Source organism: Adiantum capillus-veneris, chromosome 3 (genome assembly GCF_014529385.1).
Source record: "Adiantum capillus-veneris isolate H3 chromosome 3, ASM1452938v2, whole genome shotgun sequence".
Taxonomy (NCBI): Eukaryota; Viridiplantae; Streptophyta; class Polypodiopsida; order Polypodiales; family Pteridaceae; genus Adiantum; species Adiantum capillus-veneris.
The window spans coordinates 153390020-153406768 of NC_140933.1; the positions used below are offsets into that span (position 1 = coordinate 153390020).

The following is a 16749-nucleotide window of genomic DNA, read 5'->3' on the forward strand; positions in this document are numbered from 1 at the left end:
AACCTAGTACTGATGCAGATGTATATGATGTACTTGATGAGGAAAGGGCTGAAAATGAGTAAGCTAGAGGTATACCAAAATGGTTGGTGCATACATTGCGTGACACTAAATTGAATGCACCTTTGTCTAGTCGTACTCGTTCAAGCTCTAGCCATGCATCTTATGCATCAGATTTTTAAGCTTTGGTTGTGTCTAGCTTACATGATGTTGATGAACCTCTGTCTTTTGATGAAGCACAGAATTCAAAAAATTGGATGACTGCCATGCAATCAAAATATGATGCACTTATAGAAAATGGCACATGGACTTTATGTGATTTGCCTCCTGGCAAAAAGGCCATTGGTACAAATTCATTTCTACCATAGCAAACCGGATTACATCATATTACATTCATCTTTGTCTAGGAAAACTCAAAAGACATAACTTTCCGAGTCCCGAGATCCCAAAAGGTTCCCCTTGACTCGTGACTATTCGAAATTAACCTTTAAGCTTACTTCTAGGGAACATAACATAAAGTTGAGCCATTGATGCCCTTTACACAGGCACTACCTGGTGGCTTGAAATTTTTGGCACAAAATTTGACCCGATTTCCATAATCCCTTGATTTCAATCAAGGAGCTATATCTGGCGAACTGTCATCCTGCAGAGTTGGATTATATGCACTCAATAGCTTGAGAGCACTCGACCCTATAGGTTGGCGCCGCATGTCCTCTTCTATCTTCTCTCCCTGTAGCTCCGTCGTTTCTTCCTTAATCTCCGTCTGCTTCTCAGAAACTGACTTCGACGACTGCCAACTGCCATACTTTCTTGTACCTTTTTAGTGGGTAAAACCACTAGTTGATCCATCAGCTCTGCCTGCTTGGCCTCCATAGCAACCACCTGACTCTTCAATGTTGCATTCGGCTCTCTCAAAGTCTGCATATCATGCTGCAACTCCTTATCTTCAGTCCAAACAAACAGCCCCTGCAACCGCTGCACAGGTCACTGCATCCACTCATGCAGGGTCTCTTTCACATCATCCCATATTTGATCTGACTTGTCTTGCAGACGTTGTGCGAGTTCTTCCGCCTCTCTAGTAGTAAGCGCTACCCCTTGCATCTTAGCATTCTCCTCTAGCATTTCTTTCTCCAACACACTCAATGCTTGGATTCTATGCATCAATAGCACATTATCAACCTGAACTTTCCCAATCTTGGCTCGCAGGCCTGCCATCCGAGACATTACATTCGTATTCACTTCAGCTGTCAGTGAGTGAAACTCATCCAAAGTGACCTTAAACTCTGCCAAGCGCTTTGTGTCTTTGCAAGTCCCGATATTGCTGATTGGCGGCTTGTACTTCCTCCAAAGTGCCAACATTCTGTTTACCCTTGAGTTTAATAGCTTCTAACTCCACCTTATGTTTCAAAATAAAATGTTGCACCGATTGAAGGCATCCAATAGCATCTTCCACATCTGATACTACCCACATGGGAGCAGAAACCCCACTCTTGAGTTCATGAAGTTCAGGCCCCCAGCTTCCGTGCTCACAGGTAAAGCTTTCTTCCTCACAATCTTCAGCTTTTTCCCCAACCGCTTTCCTTCTGTAGTGTCTGTACTTGGGCCTAGAGTCCCAACTGTATCCAAAACATCCCCCATCTCGGAAATTTGAACCTTATTGCCCCGTGGCTTAGCCCACTGCAGTCTCCTCTTCCTCTCCAAATTGATGTTCCGCCGCTTGTCCATCTGATCATAAACTGGCAACCTCTGAAACAACCATGTTGCCCAATCGAGTGCCACATTCCTCTCCGCATTGAGGAAAGGTTGGAAAGCATCTGTGCTCATGTATGTCATCTTCGCCATGATACATACTCTATCCAAGTACCACTTCACATGCCAACGTTGCAATAGATCGGCAGACTGCTGCACAATATAATAATTCTTTGTGCTCAAGGTGCCCCAAACTCAGCCCTCATGAGTTGATCTATAATCTTCACCATCGGAGGGTCCTCCACAAGTGGTAACCCAAAGACATACGATAGGATGGTAGGTGTTATCCTTACTCCTTCCAAAACATCACCCTCACCCTATTGTAGCATCCCAAAGACCTCCTCAGCATTTGCAGCCGCTCCCCAAACCTTCCTCGGTCAATTCGCAAACTCCCACAACCCAATCTTTTTCAGCCAAGCGGCCGTGCTAGGATTCCCAAATCAATTTGTGCTTCAACATGAGTGCTCTAAGGCTCCTCCCCTCCTTCATCAACATCAATCACAGGAGCTGGAACAGTCGCCTGCGCAATTCCCATCTTCGCCTTACTCCTCTTTTGACTTCCTTGGAGTGAGCATCGGGGATATCACCGCTACTTCCGAGCTCCCAGCAGCCCCAACAGCTTTTGCCTCCAACTGTGCTACCTTAGCATGCAGCAAGTTAACTTTATCTAATGCAATTTGCGGTATCTTACTCAGAGAAAAAATGCACACACAAGCACCAAAACTAAAAGTTCAAAATGAATCACTCCCCATCACTTCAAGACAAATCAAGCGACTTGAAAGTTGACACCTATAATTTTGAATTTGCCTGCACTTTAAGAGCCTATCCGCCAACGACATTTCCGATACCTCTGGTTCAGTCTTCGCCTACAAGTACCCATCCGTAGGTATAACCCCAGTAAACATTTTAAGTCGGAATCCATTAACACGATTCAATACTTTTTTTCCAAAATAATCCTTCAGCCGGAAAGTCCCTTGTCCCAAATCCTCCACAATATGTATGGCCCAATGTATCGTAGCTTCAGCTTTCTCGGATGATGCCCCAATTTGGAATTATAAACCATCACCCAATCATAGACCTTGAAAACTTTGAGGTTGACATGCCTATTGACCCTGTTCTACACTTCTACATCACCTCCACAACATATGAACTCTTGGCGCGATCTTCCTCCAGCTCTAATAGTTGATGCCTCCTATGTTCTAAAGAATCATCCAAACTCATCTTATGTTTTGCTGAAATTGTCAAACTTGGCACAAGATTTTCCATAGGTACAACTGCTTCCAAGCCATATACCAATCTGAATGGGGTCATCCTTGTTGCCACCTTGTAAGAGGTTGTGAAAGACCACAGCGTTGAATCCAACTTATCATCCCAATCTTTCTTGTTATAAAAAACAATCTTCTTGAGGATCTTCACGAACACTTTCTTGGAACTCTCTGCTTGTCCATTTGCCTGTGGATGATATGATGTAAACTTCTTATGCATCACCATATGCGTATTAGTCAACTCCTCTATGACCGAATTTAGGAAATGGGTCCCCTGATCTGAAACTAGCTCTATTGGACAGCCAAATCTGGTCATGATATTCTTGTATAGAAGCCTTGCCACGCTTGCTACCTTATTATCCTTCAGAGCCTCCGCTTCTACTCATTTTGTTGCACAGTCTATGGCCACTAATATATACTTAGTGCCTGTCCTCTGTGCAGGAGGCGTGAAAGGTCCAACAAAGTCAAGTACCCACTTCTAAAAAGGCTCCAAGGGAGCTACCAAATGATCGTGCATACGATTAGCACGCCTTGGTTGTCCAGTCTTTTGACATTTCAAACATCCATTCACAAAAACATGCGCATCCTTCAAAACAGTAGGCCACCATAATCCAGCTTGCAGAATCTTCTTTCTTGTAATCTCCCCAAAAAACTGTCTACCAGAACTTCCGTAATGTGCTTCCTTGAGCACCACATTTTGCTCCTCATCTGGTACACATCCCCTAAGGATCTAATCTATCCCCATTCTATATAATGCTCCAGCAATCACCAAAAAGGGTATGGTCTTTAAAACGAATTTCTACCGTTGATCCACTTTGAGGCCATTCGGAATTACACCATCTACTAAAAATGCTAGAAACTGACCATACCAACCCTCATTGTGTACTTGGCTAGGAGCTAGGAATCATTTCATCTTGACTCCTAACATTAAAGATTTGAGCAAGCTCATCTAAAATTCCCTCTGGTGGCTCACCATGTTCCATCCTGTTCAAAAAATCTACCACTGCATGCAAACGACCTGGTGTATGAACAATGAGGAAATAAAATTCCTATAACAAAAGCATCCACCGTGCTAGTCTTCCAACCAGTTGTGGCTTCTTGACCATATACAATAGTGCTTGATGGTCAACATGAAAAATCACCCAATTACTCAAAAGGTAATGTCAAAACTTTTTGACAGCATAAACCATCCCCAAAGCTTCTCGTTCTATCACCGAATAATTTTTCTCAGTTGATGTCAACAACTTGCTGGCATTACACAGGTCTAAACCACCCTTGCCTCCCCTCCTGCATCAACATTGTGCCTACTGCAGCATCCGATGCATCCACAAATACATGAAAAGGAAACTCCCAGTTAGGTGGCTGCAAGATAGGTGCAACGACCAACATCTTCTTCAAAACCCTGAATGCCCTATCCTGTGCAACTCCCCACACAAACTCCACACCCTTTTTTGTAAGGTTGGTGAGTGGTGCCATAATATCTGCCAGATAGCATAGATTCCTATTGTGCCACTTTATTTGCCCATTGAATCTCTCCAACTCCTTTAGGATCTTTTGCATAGGCACCTTATGAATCACCGCTATCTTGTCAGCGTCCATAGAGGTTCCTTCCTCCAAAATCACATTCCCTAGTAACTTGCCTCTTCTCACTGCAATAGCACACTTGAACGGGTTCAAGGACATCCGACACCTTGTAAAGCACTTCCATAATAATGCTCTAGATGCTCCGTCTTTCTGCCATAGACAAAAAGTCATCCATAAACACCTTCATGAAATCTGCCAAATAGGGCTCAAATGCCTTCTTAGCTGCCTTCAAGTACTCATGAGGACTATTCTTTAGTCCAAAGCTCATAACCTCATATGCAAAACCCCCACACTTTGTAATGAAAACTGCCTTAAGAACATCCTCCTTAGCCATCGCAATTTGATTATATCCAGAAAACCCATCCCACCATTCTTAAGACAACAAAATTAACCTTGAAGGTCAATCCAAAAAGTGTAACTTCCTACCCCCTCAGCAAACCAATGGGCTAAATTCTCCTTTGATCTGCCATCTTCACCTAAAGGGTGCAGGGTCTAACAAAACTCCTTTCATCTTTTTGTATTTTGATTCTGGAAGTATGTTCACTCCTGATCCACCATCCAAAAGCACATATTCAAATTTGATACTCTACTTGAATTAGGGGAACCCTGAAATCAACATCTTTTGCTTCCAACCCATACAACTAAGTTTCCACTTTCCTTGGATAAAGAACACCCATTTTCCGCATCATTCTCTCTTTGAACATTGGGGTTGTGTCCAGCAACTATCCTATTGTCCAATTCAGTGGGGCATTCATTAGTTCTTCATCCATATCTTGTCGAACATCAATAACATCTTTACCCTTTTCCTAAGATTTATTTAACTTATCCATAACCTCTTCACGGACTCCCTTCTGATCCTCCCAATTCAATGGTGCCTTCAACTTAGCTTTGGATCTTGTTCACTGCCATAACTTTCCCTTCAAGAATCTCTGTGGGATTAGCAGAACAATCACATGCCTTCAGAATTTCCACTTTGCCGGATTGATCATCCGGAACGATTTCCATAATCACCAAATTGGCATGAGGTGCTAGCGGATCTGGCTTCCTCCCCGAGGGAATAATTGGTGGAGAACCCCGACGTGGTGGACCCTGATTCCCATAATTCCTCATCCAAGGTGGTACTCCCCCTCTTCCTCTACCTTGTTGATAATGTGGTGGTATGTTGTTCCATCTTGGCGGATACATTCGGAAGTCTTCTCTTCCTGTTAGAGGCCTCCAACTCCTTCTCACATCCTGTGGATACCAATTTCTGACCCTGAACTTCAATTTCCACCGAATTTGCAGAAACACCTCCTTGTTGTGAGCAGGTTGTGAGCTCTGTGGTACATTCCCTCTGGATTTCGGATTATACCAACAGCTTGTTGTAGCATGTCCGACTTATCACAAATTTCACAAAATGGTTTGGTATCATTAGTACCACGATAATTCTTCAGCTGCTGGACCAAAGAGGTCAATTCTTCAATTTCCCCTTTCTTCTTCTTTAATTTCTTGTCATCCTTTTTGGAAATTTTTTCCTTTTGCTTCTTCTTCACCTTTTTTTTTCTTCCTTGATTTTTTGGAATTTTCATCCTCAAAATCCGTTTCTGAATCTGAGTCACTCTCCTCCTCTTCCAAATCAAAATTCGAATTAGAATCTGAATCGGATCCTCCTATCCCTATAAGCCTCAACCTTTTCTCCACTCTAACTACCAAGGCTACCAATCCATCAAACCCCCCCAGCTACGTCAAAACTTGCCACTGCATTTTTTAATTCCTTCCTTAATCACCTCATGAAATAACCTGCCACCATCTCATCAGTCGGTCTCTCATTCACTTCCAACCTATTCAAGATTGTCTTGAATTTCTTCTGCCTTATGGTTCTAATCTTCCTAAGCAACTCATTAGGTGTTTTCTCCCTTTTGAATTGACCAAGAAATGAAGCTTTTAGTGCATTAAAATTTGCAAAAGCATTAGCCGGAAATCCACTAAGCCACTACGTGGCCTTCCCCTCTAACTGCTGCAACTTTTGTGCATCCCCATACAAAAGATCATATCCACTGGCCGCCCATTTTGTTTGGAACTGACCGATGTGACAATCAGGGTCTTCCTTATTTTTTCCCTTGAATGTCCCAAATTTGACCTTCAAATGAGCGATACAGTCTGGTACTACAGCCATCCTCTTAGGAATTGGGTGGTTCCCTACTATGGTTGGATTAAATACAACCTTCTCCTTCGTGTCGATGCTGCTTCTCGTGCAATTGGGGTAAATAATGCACGAGGCAACATCCAATGCTCTCGCAAAAGTCGTTCCTTCGCTTTGACTTCTGGCGAAATATCCTCTGTCTCCTGCTCTATTGGTACCTCCAATTCATCCTCTTCTTCAAAAGCAAATGGGTCAGGTAGCGCATATTGGCAATGATAGTCCCCCCAACCATATCATCTCCTCTATCTTCAGCCAGTTTTTGGGCTACAGAACGTGTAAAATACACATTATCCCTTCTTCGCATATCTCTATCGGACGTACACTCGCTTCATCTGGTTCTTATCTGAATACACTCCTACTCTGCTTTAGCAACAGAAACTAGCAGGATTGCCAATGTTTACTGTGGTAAACATTATGCAAGAAACACACACAGTAGATGGAATATACGCTTGCACATATATAAGAATAAGAACATCTGCTTCTTCATTTCCGCCATAGCGAACCAGATTACATTAGATTACATTCATCTTCGTCTAGGAAAACTCAAAATACATAACTGCTCGAGTCTCGAGATCCGAAAAGGTTCCCCTTAACTTGTGACTATTTGGAATTAACCTTTAAGCTTACTTCTAGGGAAGATAACATAAAGTTGAACCATTAATGCCCTTTACAACATACCACATTGGAATCTGCATTGCTTTTATTAATGATTGAGTACAAATATATATACAATATGATTGGATTGATTGATGCGCTCTCTCCCAGCTTGTGTTTTTAATAGTCATACACTTAACTCATGCCTTCCATATTTTGCAAGTTGTAGTTCTTGATACCAAGAGAAAGAGAGACAAAGAACAACATCCTTCAAAACAACAAGAAGAGGATCACAATGTAGAGAATCATGATTTGATCCCCTATTTTCTTGACCACGTACATTAGAAAACATCAAGGATCGCTCAAGAAAGGTTCTCTTAACTTTACCTTAAGAAAGTCAAAAGGAGCTAGCTTGGTTGTTTGAGCATTCATCCTTGGTGACCAAGGTCATCGGTTCAAATGCAGCCCAAGTGACCTATTGGCGCTCACGGACGTACTTTGTCACCTTGGACGGGAGTTATGCGATTTTCCCAAAAAAAAAAAACCTTAAGACAAAACACTATAGAACTTGTGGTAATTATGATGGATTTTAGTAGCGGAGTTGTTGAGCTGAATCTCCTAAATAAAGAGTGTGTCATCTTTGTCTCTCTCTCTCATAACACAATAATGACCTCCTTTAAAATTGTGCTTTATGAACAAAAAATCTTCACAAAAACTATATAGCATGCCTCCCAATGGTTTTGGATGCATTAAGACTCCCAAGTTTTAAAAGGTGGAAGACACGTCTACTTGCAAATCAACTCTCATTTGCATCATCTTGGACAATTCTGTCCTCAATGCCTTATATTGTACTACTTCAATGATAAATAGTCACCTCTGCCAGATCAAAGTCACGTCACAAAAACAAGACGTGACTTATCTAGAACCTTGTAACCAATGGCTCATAAGGGCCACACCAAAAATAAGAACAAAGATATTGAGACGAATATAGATCTTTTAGCTGTTGGAATTAGGGTTGCAGAGAAAGGCACCAAGCTTGGAGAAGACAAAGGAAGCTCAAGGCACCCAATAGAGAGTGTGTTACTTAGTGTGCAATGGAAAGATAGATAGCCCTAGAGTGATGGGCGTATATACAATGCACGGGGGAAAAAACCTCCTAAAGAGGGGAAAAATTCCCCAGCGGTCCTATTGTGTTCACACACATCACTACCACATGTATATTGTAACAAATCCCCCCTGGAGTGATGCGGTGAACGAGAGCTGGCACATGAGTAAAGGGAAGTGCCATGCCCTGAGGACATGATCAGTCCACAAAGGGGAGTAAGCCCAGAGCTTTGCGGAAAACTTCAAGTTTCTCACGAGATAATGCCTTTGTGAAAAGATCTGCAAGGTTGTCCTATGTTGGCATATAAGCCAAGCCGATCTCTCCTGCTGAGAGCCTCTCCCTGACATAGTGGTAATGCACCTCAATGTGCTTTGTGCGAGCATGAAAAACTAGGTTCCTCGCAATTGCCAATGCGCTCTAACTGTCAGTGTAGATAGTGTTGGTAGTGTCCTGTCCAACACCCAAATCAACCATAAGGCGTCTGAGCCATACACACTCAACCGTAGCTGTGAAGACTGTCCTATACTCAGCCTCACAACTCGAAGTGGCCACAATAGGTTGCTTCTTGCTCAACCATGATATACATGAATTGCCAAGCATGAAACAAAAACCACTCGTGGATACTCGCATGTCAAAACAACCAGCCCAATCTGAGTTTGAAAAAGCATGTAAGTCTGGTGGCAATGATCCCCCCTTGGGATAAAACAAGCCAAGATGTAGAGTGCCACTAAGGTAGCGGAAAATCCTCTTGACAGCTTGCCAATGCTTAGACCTTGGGCTATGCATGAATCTGCTGACCTGTGAGACTGCAAACTAAATATCTGGCCTCATGTTGCATACATAAATGAGGTAGCAAATAGCAGTTTGGTAAAGAGTGACATCAGCAGGATCGCCAGCATCATGTAGACTCAACTTCAAACCTATTTCCATGGGAGTGGCAGTAGGTTTGCAATCCTCAAGTCCAAACTTACATAGCAATGTCTCTATGTAACTTTTCTGACACAAGGAAATACCACCATCACACTGCTTAAACTGTATGCCCAAATAATGATGCAACAACCCCAAATCTCTCATCTTGAAAGTAGCATTCAAAATAAGCCTTAAATTCATCAATATGTCTCTCATTTGGTCCAGTGATCAGTAAATCATCTACATAAAGAACCACAATGAGAAGTACATAACCCTCATGCTTTACATACAATGTGATTTCTGTTGGACTGTTACGAAAGCCTTGTTTGACCAAATGAGTGTCAACTTTCTCATACCAAGCACGAGGAGATTGCTTCAACCCATACAAATCCTTGTTACATTTGCACACTTTGTCCTCTTGTCCTTTCTTGACAAAACTACGAGACTACCTTACATAAACTTCAAGAAAGCAGTAACAAGGTCTGAATGATGTACATCCCAACCAAAATGAGCTGCCAATGCACATAGAAAACGCACAGTAGTCATACAACAAGTGGGAGCAAAAGTCTCTTCATAATCTATGCCTTTTTTATGTGCATAACCCTTTGCAACAAGTCGAGCCTTATGGCGATCGATCTCACCATCCAGCTTGCGTTTCAACTTGTAAACCCACTTTGTACCAATGGCCTTTTTTTCAGGAGGCAAATCACATAAAGTCCATGTGTCATTTTCTATAAGTGCATCATATTTTGATTGCATGGTAGCCATCCAATTTTCCAAATTCTGAGCTTCATCAAAAGACAGAGGTTCCTCAACATCATGTAAGCTAGACACAACCAAAGCATAACAATCTGATGCATAAGATGCATGGCTAGAGCTTGAACGAGTACGACTAGACAAAGGTGCATCCAATTTAGTGTCACGCAATGTATGCACCAGCCATTTTGGCATACCTCTAGCCTACTCATTTTCAGCCCTTTCCTCATCAAGTACATCATATACATCTGCATCAGTACTAGGCTGATCTGTAACATTTTTGGAAACCCCCGTGGGCTATACATTTGCTTCATTGGAGTTTACATTCGAACTTCCACCACTGAAAAGAGGCAACAAAGTGTCATAAATGTCCTGTGAGCTTACATTACTGTCTCTAGTACATGACAACAAGGGCTGAACAGAATCTTCCACAAACACTACATCCCTTGAAACCAGAATACGTTTTATTTGTGGATGATACAACCTGTAACCTTTTCTTTCAGCACTATAACCAACAAAACTACATTTGACAGCCTTATCATCCAATTTTGTGCGTTGTGTTTGTGGCACCAAAGCATATGCCAAACAAACCAAAAACACGCATGTGCTCAATAGAAGGCTTTCTATCATGCCATGCTTCATATGGAGTAATAGACTGCAAAGCTTTTGTAGGACACATGTTTAGTACATAAGTGGCACACATGATGGCTTCAAGCCAAAAAGAATGCGGCAAAGCTTGACTTTTGACCATACATCGTGCCATTTCCGTAAGACCTGTTTTTCCTCTCAGCAACACCATTTTGCTGAGGTGTATAAGGCAATGTACATTGGTGTCTTTTCCCATGACTAGCCAGAAGTGCATTGAATTCATGAGACATATACTCCCCCCCTCGATCAGAACGAAGGGTGCCCATAGTACATTTCGAGACATTTTCAGCCATAGCCAGAAATTGTTTGAAGCACATAAAAACTTCGGACTTCGCTTTAACCGGAAATACCCATGCATGCCTGGAGTAATCATCAATGAAAGTCACGAAGTAAAGGTAATTGCCCAAGGATGGAGTTCGCATGGGCCCACAAACATCACTATGCACAAGCTACAAACTGCATGTGGCCCAAACTGAACCATCCTTTGGAAACTTAGAATGCTGTATCTTACCCAAAATACAGCCTTCACAAACATGTTTGACAAGTGCTTCAAGAGGCGGCAAAGAAGCAACCGTATCACATTTTTGCAAACGCAGTAAACTGGCAAAATTTAGATGACCAAAACGTGCATTCCAAAGTTTTGAATCTGAAATAGACCTTGAATCTACAACAGCATTTGCAAAATTTTGTCCACACTTGTCATACAAAGTGAGCTTATACAGCCCATGGCACAAAAGGCCAGATGCAACAATTTCATCACCAAAACTGAGATCATGAACTGTACATTTGTCATCCACAAATTTGACTACAAGTCCAAGGCTAGAAAGTGCGGATACAGATTAAGAGATTCTTCTTGATCCCAGGTACATAAAGTGCATCAACAAGTGTGAAAGAACTACCATTAGCAACAGTAAACACAATCTTTCCAACTCCTTGAACCGGATAAGAGGCATTGTTGGCACAAGTGATTGAATTCCCATGAGGGACAGACTTGAGAGAGGTGAACAATTCACGATGTGAGGTAATGTGCTTTGTAGCACCACTGTCGAAATACCACACATGTGAATCTGCAGCACAACTAACAAGCATGCATCATGGACAGCAGGATTGTAAGTGCGAGACTCTGCACTAAAAGCCTATTCTGCATCAACATCAGCAACACAGTCTCCTTTCACAAAAGACTCAACAATGGCTACATTTGTAGTGGAACCAGCATTTGCAGTGGAACCACCCTCTTTCTTCTTAGCGTCTTTGGCCTTCAACTTAGGACACTGCTTGATCAAGTGATCATTAGCTTTACAATAATGGCAACCCATCTTCTTTTTGCCCTTATCACCAGAATTTTCAGACGAGGTGTTGCCAACAGAAGCATTGGGAACAAAAGTTTTGCCACTCGCAACAGAACCATAAGAAGTGGTTGCATTGCTATTACCACCCTTTCTTTGAGAAGCAATAAAAGCCTGTTCAACTGCACGTTGTCTAGTCCTTTTTTTATGGAAAGTGACTCTTGCAATAGCAATGTGCATAATGCATCAAACTTGACAACTTCTGGATTTCCTTGGGTCATAAGTCTCCAAGTACTAGCAAAAGTCTGGTAAGAATCTGGTACGGCATCAAGAACAGTCTGCACAAGGGAACTGTCTGAAATGATTTCACCTGCAGAAATAAGTTGCTCATTGATATCCTTGACACTAGCAAGGAAAGTGTCCATATCATCTTCCTCATGCATAATCTTTGACTCCAGCTCTTTACGCAGCATAGCAATTTTAGCCTCATTGCGAATTGTATAAAGACCAGCCAAAATATCCCAAGCCTGTTTTGCAGATTTTGCTGAACGGATGTGAGGAACAATGGTGCGCTTCACAGACAACGCAATCAATGCATGAGCCTGCGCATCCTTTACATCCCAACGAGCTTGTTCTGCTGTAGGAAAAACAACTCTAATAGCTGCAATCCTTGCAGCAAGACCTGTAACATCCTCAACATCGCTTGCATCCTCAAAACCACGACGTACATCAATGCCCTTCACAATATTCCAGATGCCCTTTGACACAAGAACGTGCTGCATCATATAAGCCCACATAGGGTAATTGTCCCCATCCAACCTGTCCTCAGCAGCAAACATCTTGAAGACGTCTGTGGTGTTGTCAGCCATGGTAAATGCTACACCTGATGTGAAAACTGCCCGAAAATAAGAGAAACGGAGCGGGAACAACACGTGCTATACAGCACAAACCGTAGAAGACTGTAAGGCACCTGTTATGCAAAAAACGGCACTGACAGAAATTCTGCACAAAATGACGAAATTGCCTATGCAGACCTGCTTATAGTTGAAAGCGAGGCCGAAATGAGCCCGAATCAAAAATGTGAGCCGACTGAGCTCTACGAGGTCACCCAAAATATTTGTCGACCTGCAAATGCTTGCCAAACCTCACTGTAATCGAAGAAAGTGAGCAGGCGTGTGCTGGAGCAGTTGACAACTAAGCCCGGGAGGACGTAACCTACTCTGATACCAATTGTTGGAATTAGGGTTGCAGAGAAATGCACACAGCTTGGAGAAGATGAAGGAAGCTCAAGGCACACAATAGAGAGTGTATTACTTAGTGTGCAATGGAAAGATAGATAGCCCTAGAGTGACGGGCGTATATACAATGCACGGGGAAAAAAACCTCCTAAAGAGGGGAAAAATACCCCGGCGGTCCTAGTGTGTTCACACACATCACTACCACATGTATATAGTAACATTAGCCATCAAAACCAAAAGTCATTTCAAGAATTATAGTGCTCGCTTAGTAGCAGTAGTAGAGTGCTCGCTTAGTAGCTATTAGTAGCAAGCTAACACAGATACCATTTTTCGGAGTTCTCATTGTAAAAACACTTATTATTTTGATAAATTGGGAATATTGTAACTCCTATTTTTTTGGATAAACCTTGTAATTGATGAGCCGGGGCTACAAGCTTCCAGATTGTATCAACCTGTCATTACCCATCTTTGGTAGAACTCCCAAACTATTAGTTTTGACCACCAAAACCTTGGCTAAGGTATAAAAGCCAATTTTTGTAAGTTATTATTAAGTTTTGGATAATGAAATACATAGCGTGAGCTAACGGCGCTCACTTCTCTCCTTCTCGCGCTTCCTACTCCCTCTCCGGTTGTCACATTGCATTCATGTTTGTTGCATTGCAATCGCAGGTAAGAGCTCTACGCATTGATGTAAGCACATCACGGAATTTCATAGCTTTTGGCGTCGCCGACCCGCGGCCTAATTTCATCATAACTAGGAATTTACACTTTCAAATAAAAAACTAAGCATAGGCGGGGTATTGGGGCATCATTGCTAAGCATTTAGATGCATTCTGGGTCGAAAACGACTAGGTCAAAAATCCACTATTGTTAATAATCGTGATCTTGGCACTTGACCTAAAGCGGGATTTGAGACCATAAGCATGTGTGCTTAGATCTTATAAACATGTCCTAGAAGTTTCGTTACATTTGGATGTCATTTGATGCTGCAACGGATGTGATTTGTTTGCCGATGAGCGATTGGCTTTTAGTGATTTCTGTCACTTGAGTGTAGCATGAGTTAGATCCGAGTTGTTAGTTGTTTTCCGAGACAACACCCTCTTGTAACCTCTATGCACTAGTCGAGTCAGCTTCATCCCATGGATTAACAATTTAATCGCGGTTCTTGCTACTACTGCAATAAGATAGGATAGTGAGGTTAGACAGGAGTCCCACATTTGGCACCGCTGTCGGGGATCGAAGAAACCTAAAGTAGGAAAAAACACGAGCATCTTGTGAAGTTATCCTTTAACTTCCTCTAAGATCGCATAGAGTTCAAAACTTTCATTTAGAAACCGCATAGCCTAAGATTGTCGTCTTTTGCTGTGTAGAGGTAGCTTGGAAGTAATCGTACTTGCTGAGTGCCTTTAAGATTGTAGGATTGTAGAAATAGATTGGGATTTTGAGGATGACTGATAGACGAGATAAGTCTTAAGGCCAATGCTCAGAAAACCATAAAAGACAAAAAAACGAGTGTTTGTGAACACTTTCCACAACCCCATTGCATGAGAATCTAGGAGTAGGGTAAGTAGGATCTTAGGTGGATTTTAGAACATTGCTCTCTCTCTGAAAGAATCATTGTGAGTTGTTATTGGAAGTTGTAGATCTATGGCTAGAAATAGCACGAAAAGACTCCAAACCACTCAATTCGACTGGAGAGTAAACTCAAAAGTTGTCTGAACCTGTGGGTAAGCTCAAGGACACATCGAGGTAAAAATTTTAAGAGTTGGCCAAAACTCATATTATTTACCTTTTTTGACATTTTAGGCCAAATTAAGTTTTGACTTGATTCATAGGCTTAAAGTAGCTCATAAAAAGACTGTCCATTGAAAAATTGCAAAAATTGATTCATTTCAAGCATGAAGTTAATAATTGTTATTATTAACTTTCAGCTCAGATTTGACCAAGGTTCATACCATTGACTCATTGCGTGTGTATAAACAACTTTTATAAAGGCACAAAAGATTTGGATCACCAAACTGGAAAAAAACTGGGTAAAAATCAAAGTTTGTACTGACTTTCTGAATCTTGAGTGTAAATTTGAGAAAAATTTGTCCAAACTTGTTGAAATTTGATTCATAGGCTTATATCGATGTGATAAACATGTGTACATGCTCAGTTGACCAAAAAGATGTAAAAAGTTACCAGTTGTAAATAATCGCGATTATTTACATATGTCCCATTTTTCAACTTTTTTGACCAAGTTGGCATACCACTAGCTTTACCATGTTGTAATAAGCCCACAAACCAATTTGGTAAGATTTGGATCATTGGATTGAAAATTGTGACCAAATTTGTAAAGTTAGTCTGCGGACAAAAAATTGATGATCATTTGACCAAAACTTGTCCAAACTTGATGAAACTTGGCTAGAGACCTTAACTTGAGGTGCTTAACAGACCTGTGTCAAAGTTGGGACAAAAATTTACAAAAAAATAGCTGGAGTAAATAATCACGATTATTTACATCTACTTCAAAAATGACAAGTTTGCAAATTTGAATATACCACATGATCAAGCATATCAAGTAGACCCCACAAATCAATTTTGGTGAAAATTGGATCACAAAAGTGAGACTTAAGCCAGATTCTTGAAATCAGGGTCTGCGGACACAAAACAGTTGATAAACTTGATCAGATTTTGTCCAAACTTGTTGAAACTTGTCCACGGACTTTAACAGGTTGTATTCTTGCCAAACCAAGCCAAAAAGTGTAAAAAATTAGCAAAAGTAAATAATCGTGATTATTTACGTCTGCTACACAGGGACATCAGTTTTGACTTTTAAACTTGTACAGTGTTAGACCAACATAATACAAAGCCACCGGGCAATTTTGGGTTCAATCAAATCCAAATTGGTACATGTTCACTCAGTTCCAAGTTGAGAATAATCCTTTGATTTTTTGCCAAAGTCGAATGTGAAAGTCATTTGCTGACTCCCATAGCTCGATTTGAAGTGATACACATAGACCAATCACGACAGTTAGCAAAAACTCTATTGTCTTTATAGAAGAATAGCTAACTTCATTAAATTTGTACACGAATCAAGTTGCAAACAAGGGATCGGTAGCTTGACAGAGAGTTGCAATCGAATCAAGTGGAAATTGACAACAAGTCAATCCAAAGGTAAGTGCTCTATCCAGGGCTTCATAAGTCCATATGAACCTAAGATCTGGTCGTGTACTAGGAAATCAGAGCATACTCGGAGAAACCTCCAGTAGAGTATCCACCAAAGAAAGCGTGAATCAAGGCAATTCCTTGCACACTATTCTTGAAGAAGTCTCAGACACTTTTTCAGATTCAACATCTGAAATGTCTTCTTACTCGACTCACTCGGAAACCGGAACGAAAATGCGCTATAAGCATATACTCTTATTTTATAAGACTAATTGCCATGGAGCTC

The 16749-nt window shown here is 41.5% G+C and overlaps 3 protein-coding genes across 3 annotated transcripts; 1 reads left to right on the forward strand and 2 right to left on the reverse strand.

The window, feature by feature from the left end:
* Positions 1-264: 264 nt before the first annotated feature.
* Positions 265-1839, reverse strand: LOC147461980 (uncharacterized). The gene has a single exon (XM_086502276.1). The coding sequence runs from the start codon at positions 1837-1839 to the stop codon at positions 1459-1461; it is 381 nt and encodes a 126-aa protein (XP_086358402.1). The 3' UTR covers positions 265-1458.
* Positions 1840-2005: 166 nt separating this feature from the next.
* On the forward strand, positions 2006-2605 carry LOC147461981 (uncharacterized). Its single transcript, XM_086502267.1, has one exon. The coding sequence runs from the start codon at positions 2020-2022 to the stop codon at positions 2530-2532; it is 513 nt and encodes a 170-aa protein (XP_086358393.1). The 5' UTR covers positions 2006-2019; the 3' UTR covers positions 2533-2605.
* A 266-nt stretch (positions 2606-2871) lies between these two features.
* On the reverse strand, positions 2872-3237 carry LOC147461982 (uncharacterized). Its single transcript, XM_086506842.1, has one exon. It carries the CDS (start codon positions 3235-3237, stop codon positions 2872-2874), a length of 366 nt encoding a protein of 121 aa, XP_086362968.1.
* Positions 3238-16749: the final 13512 nt, after the last annotated feature.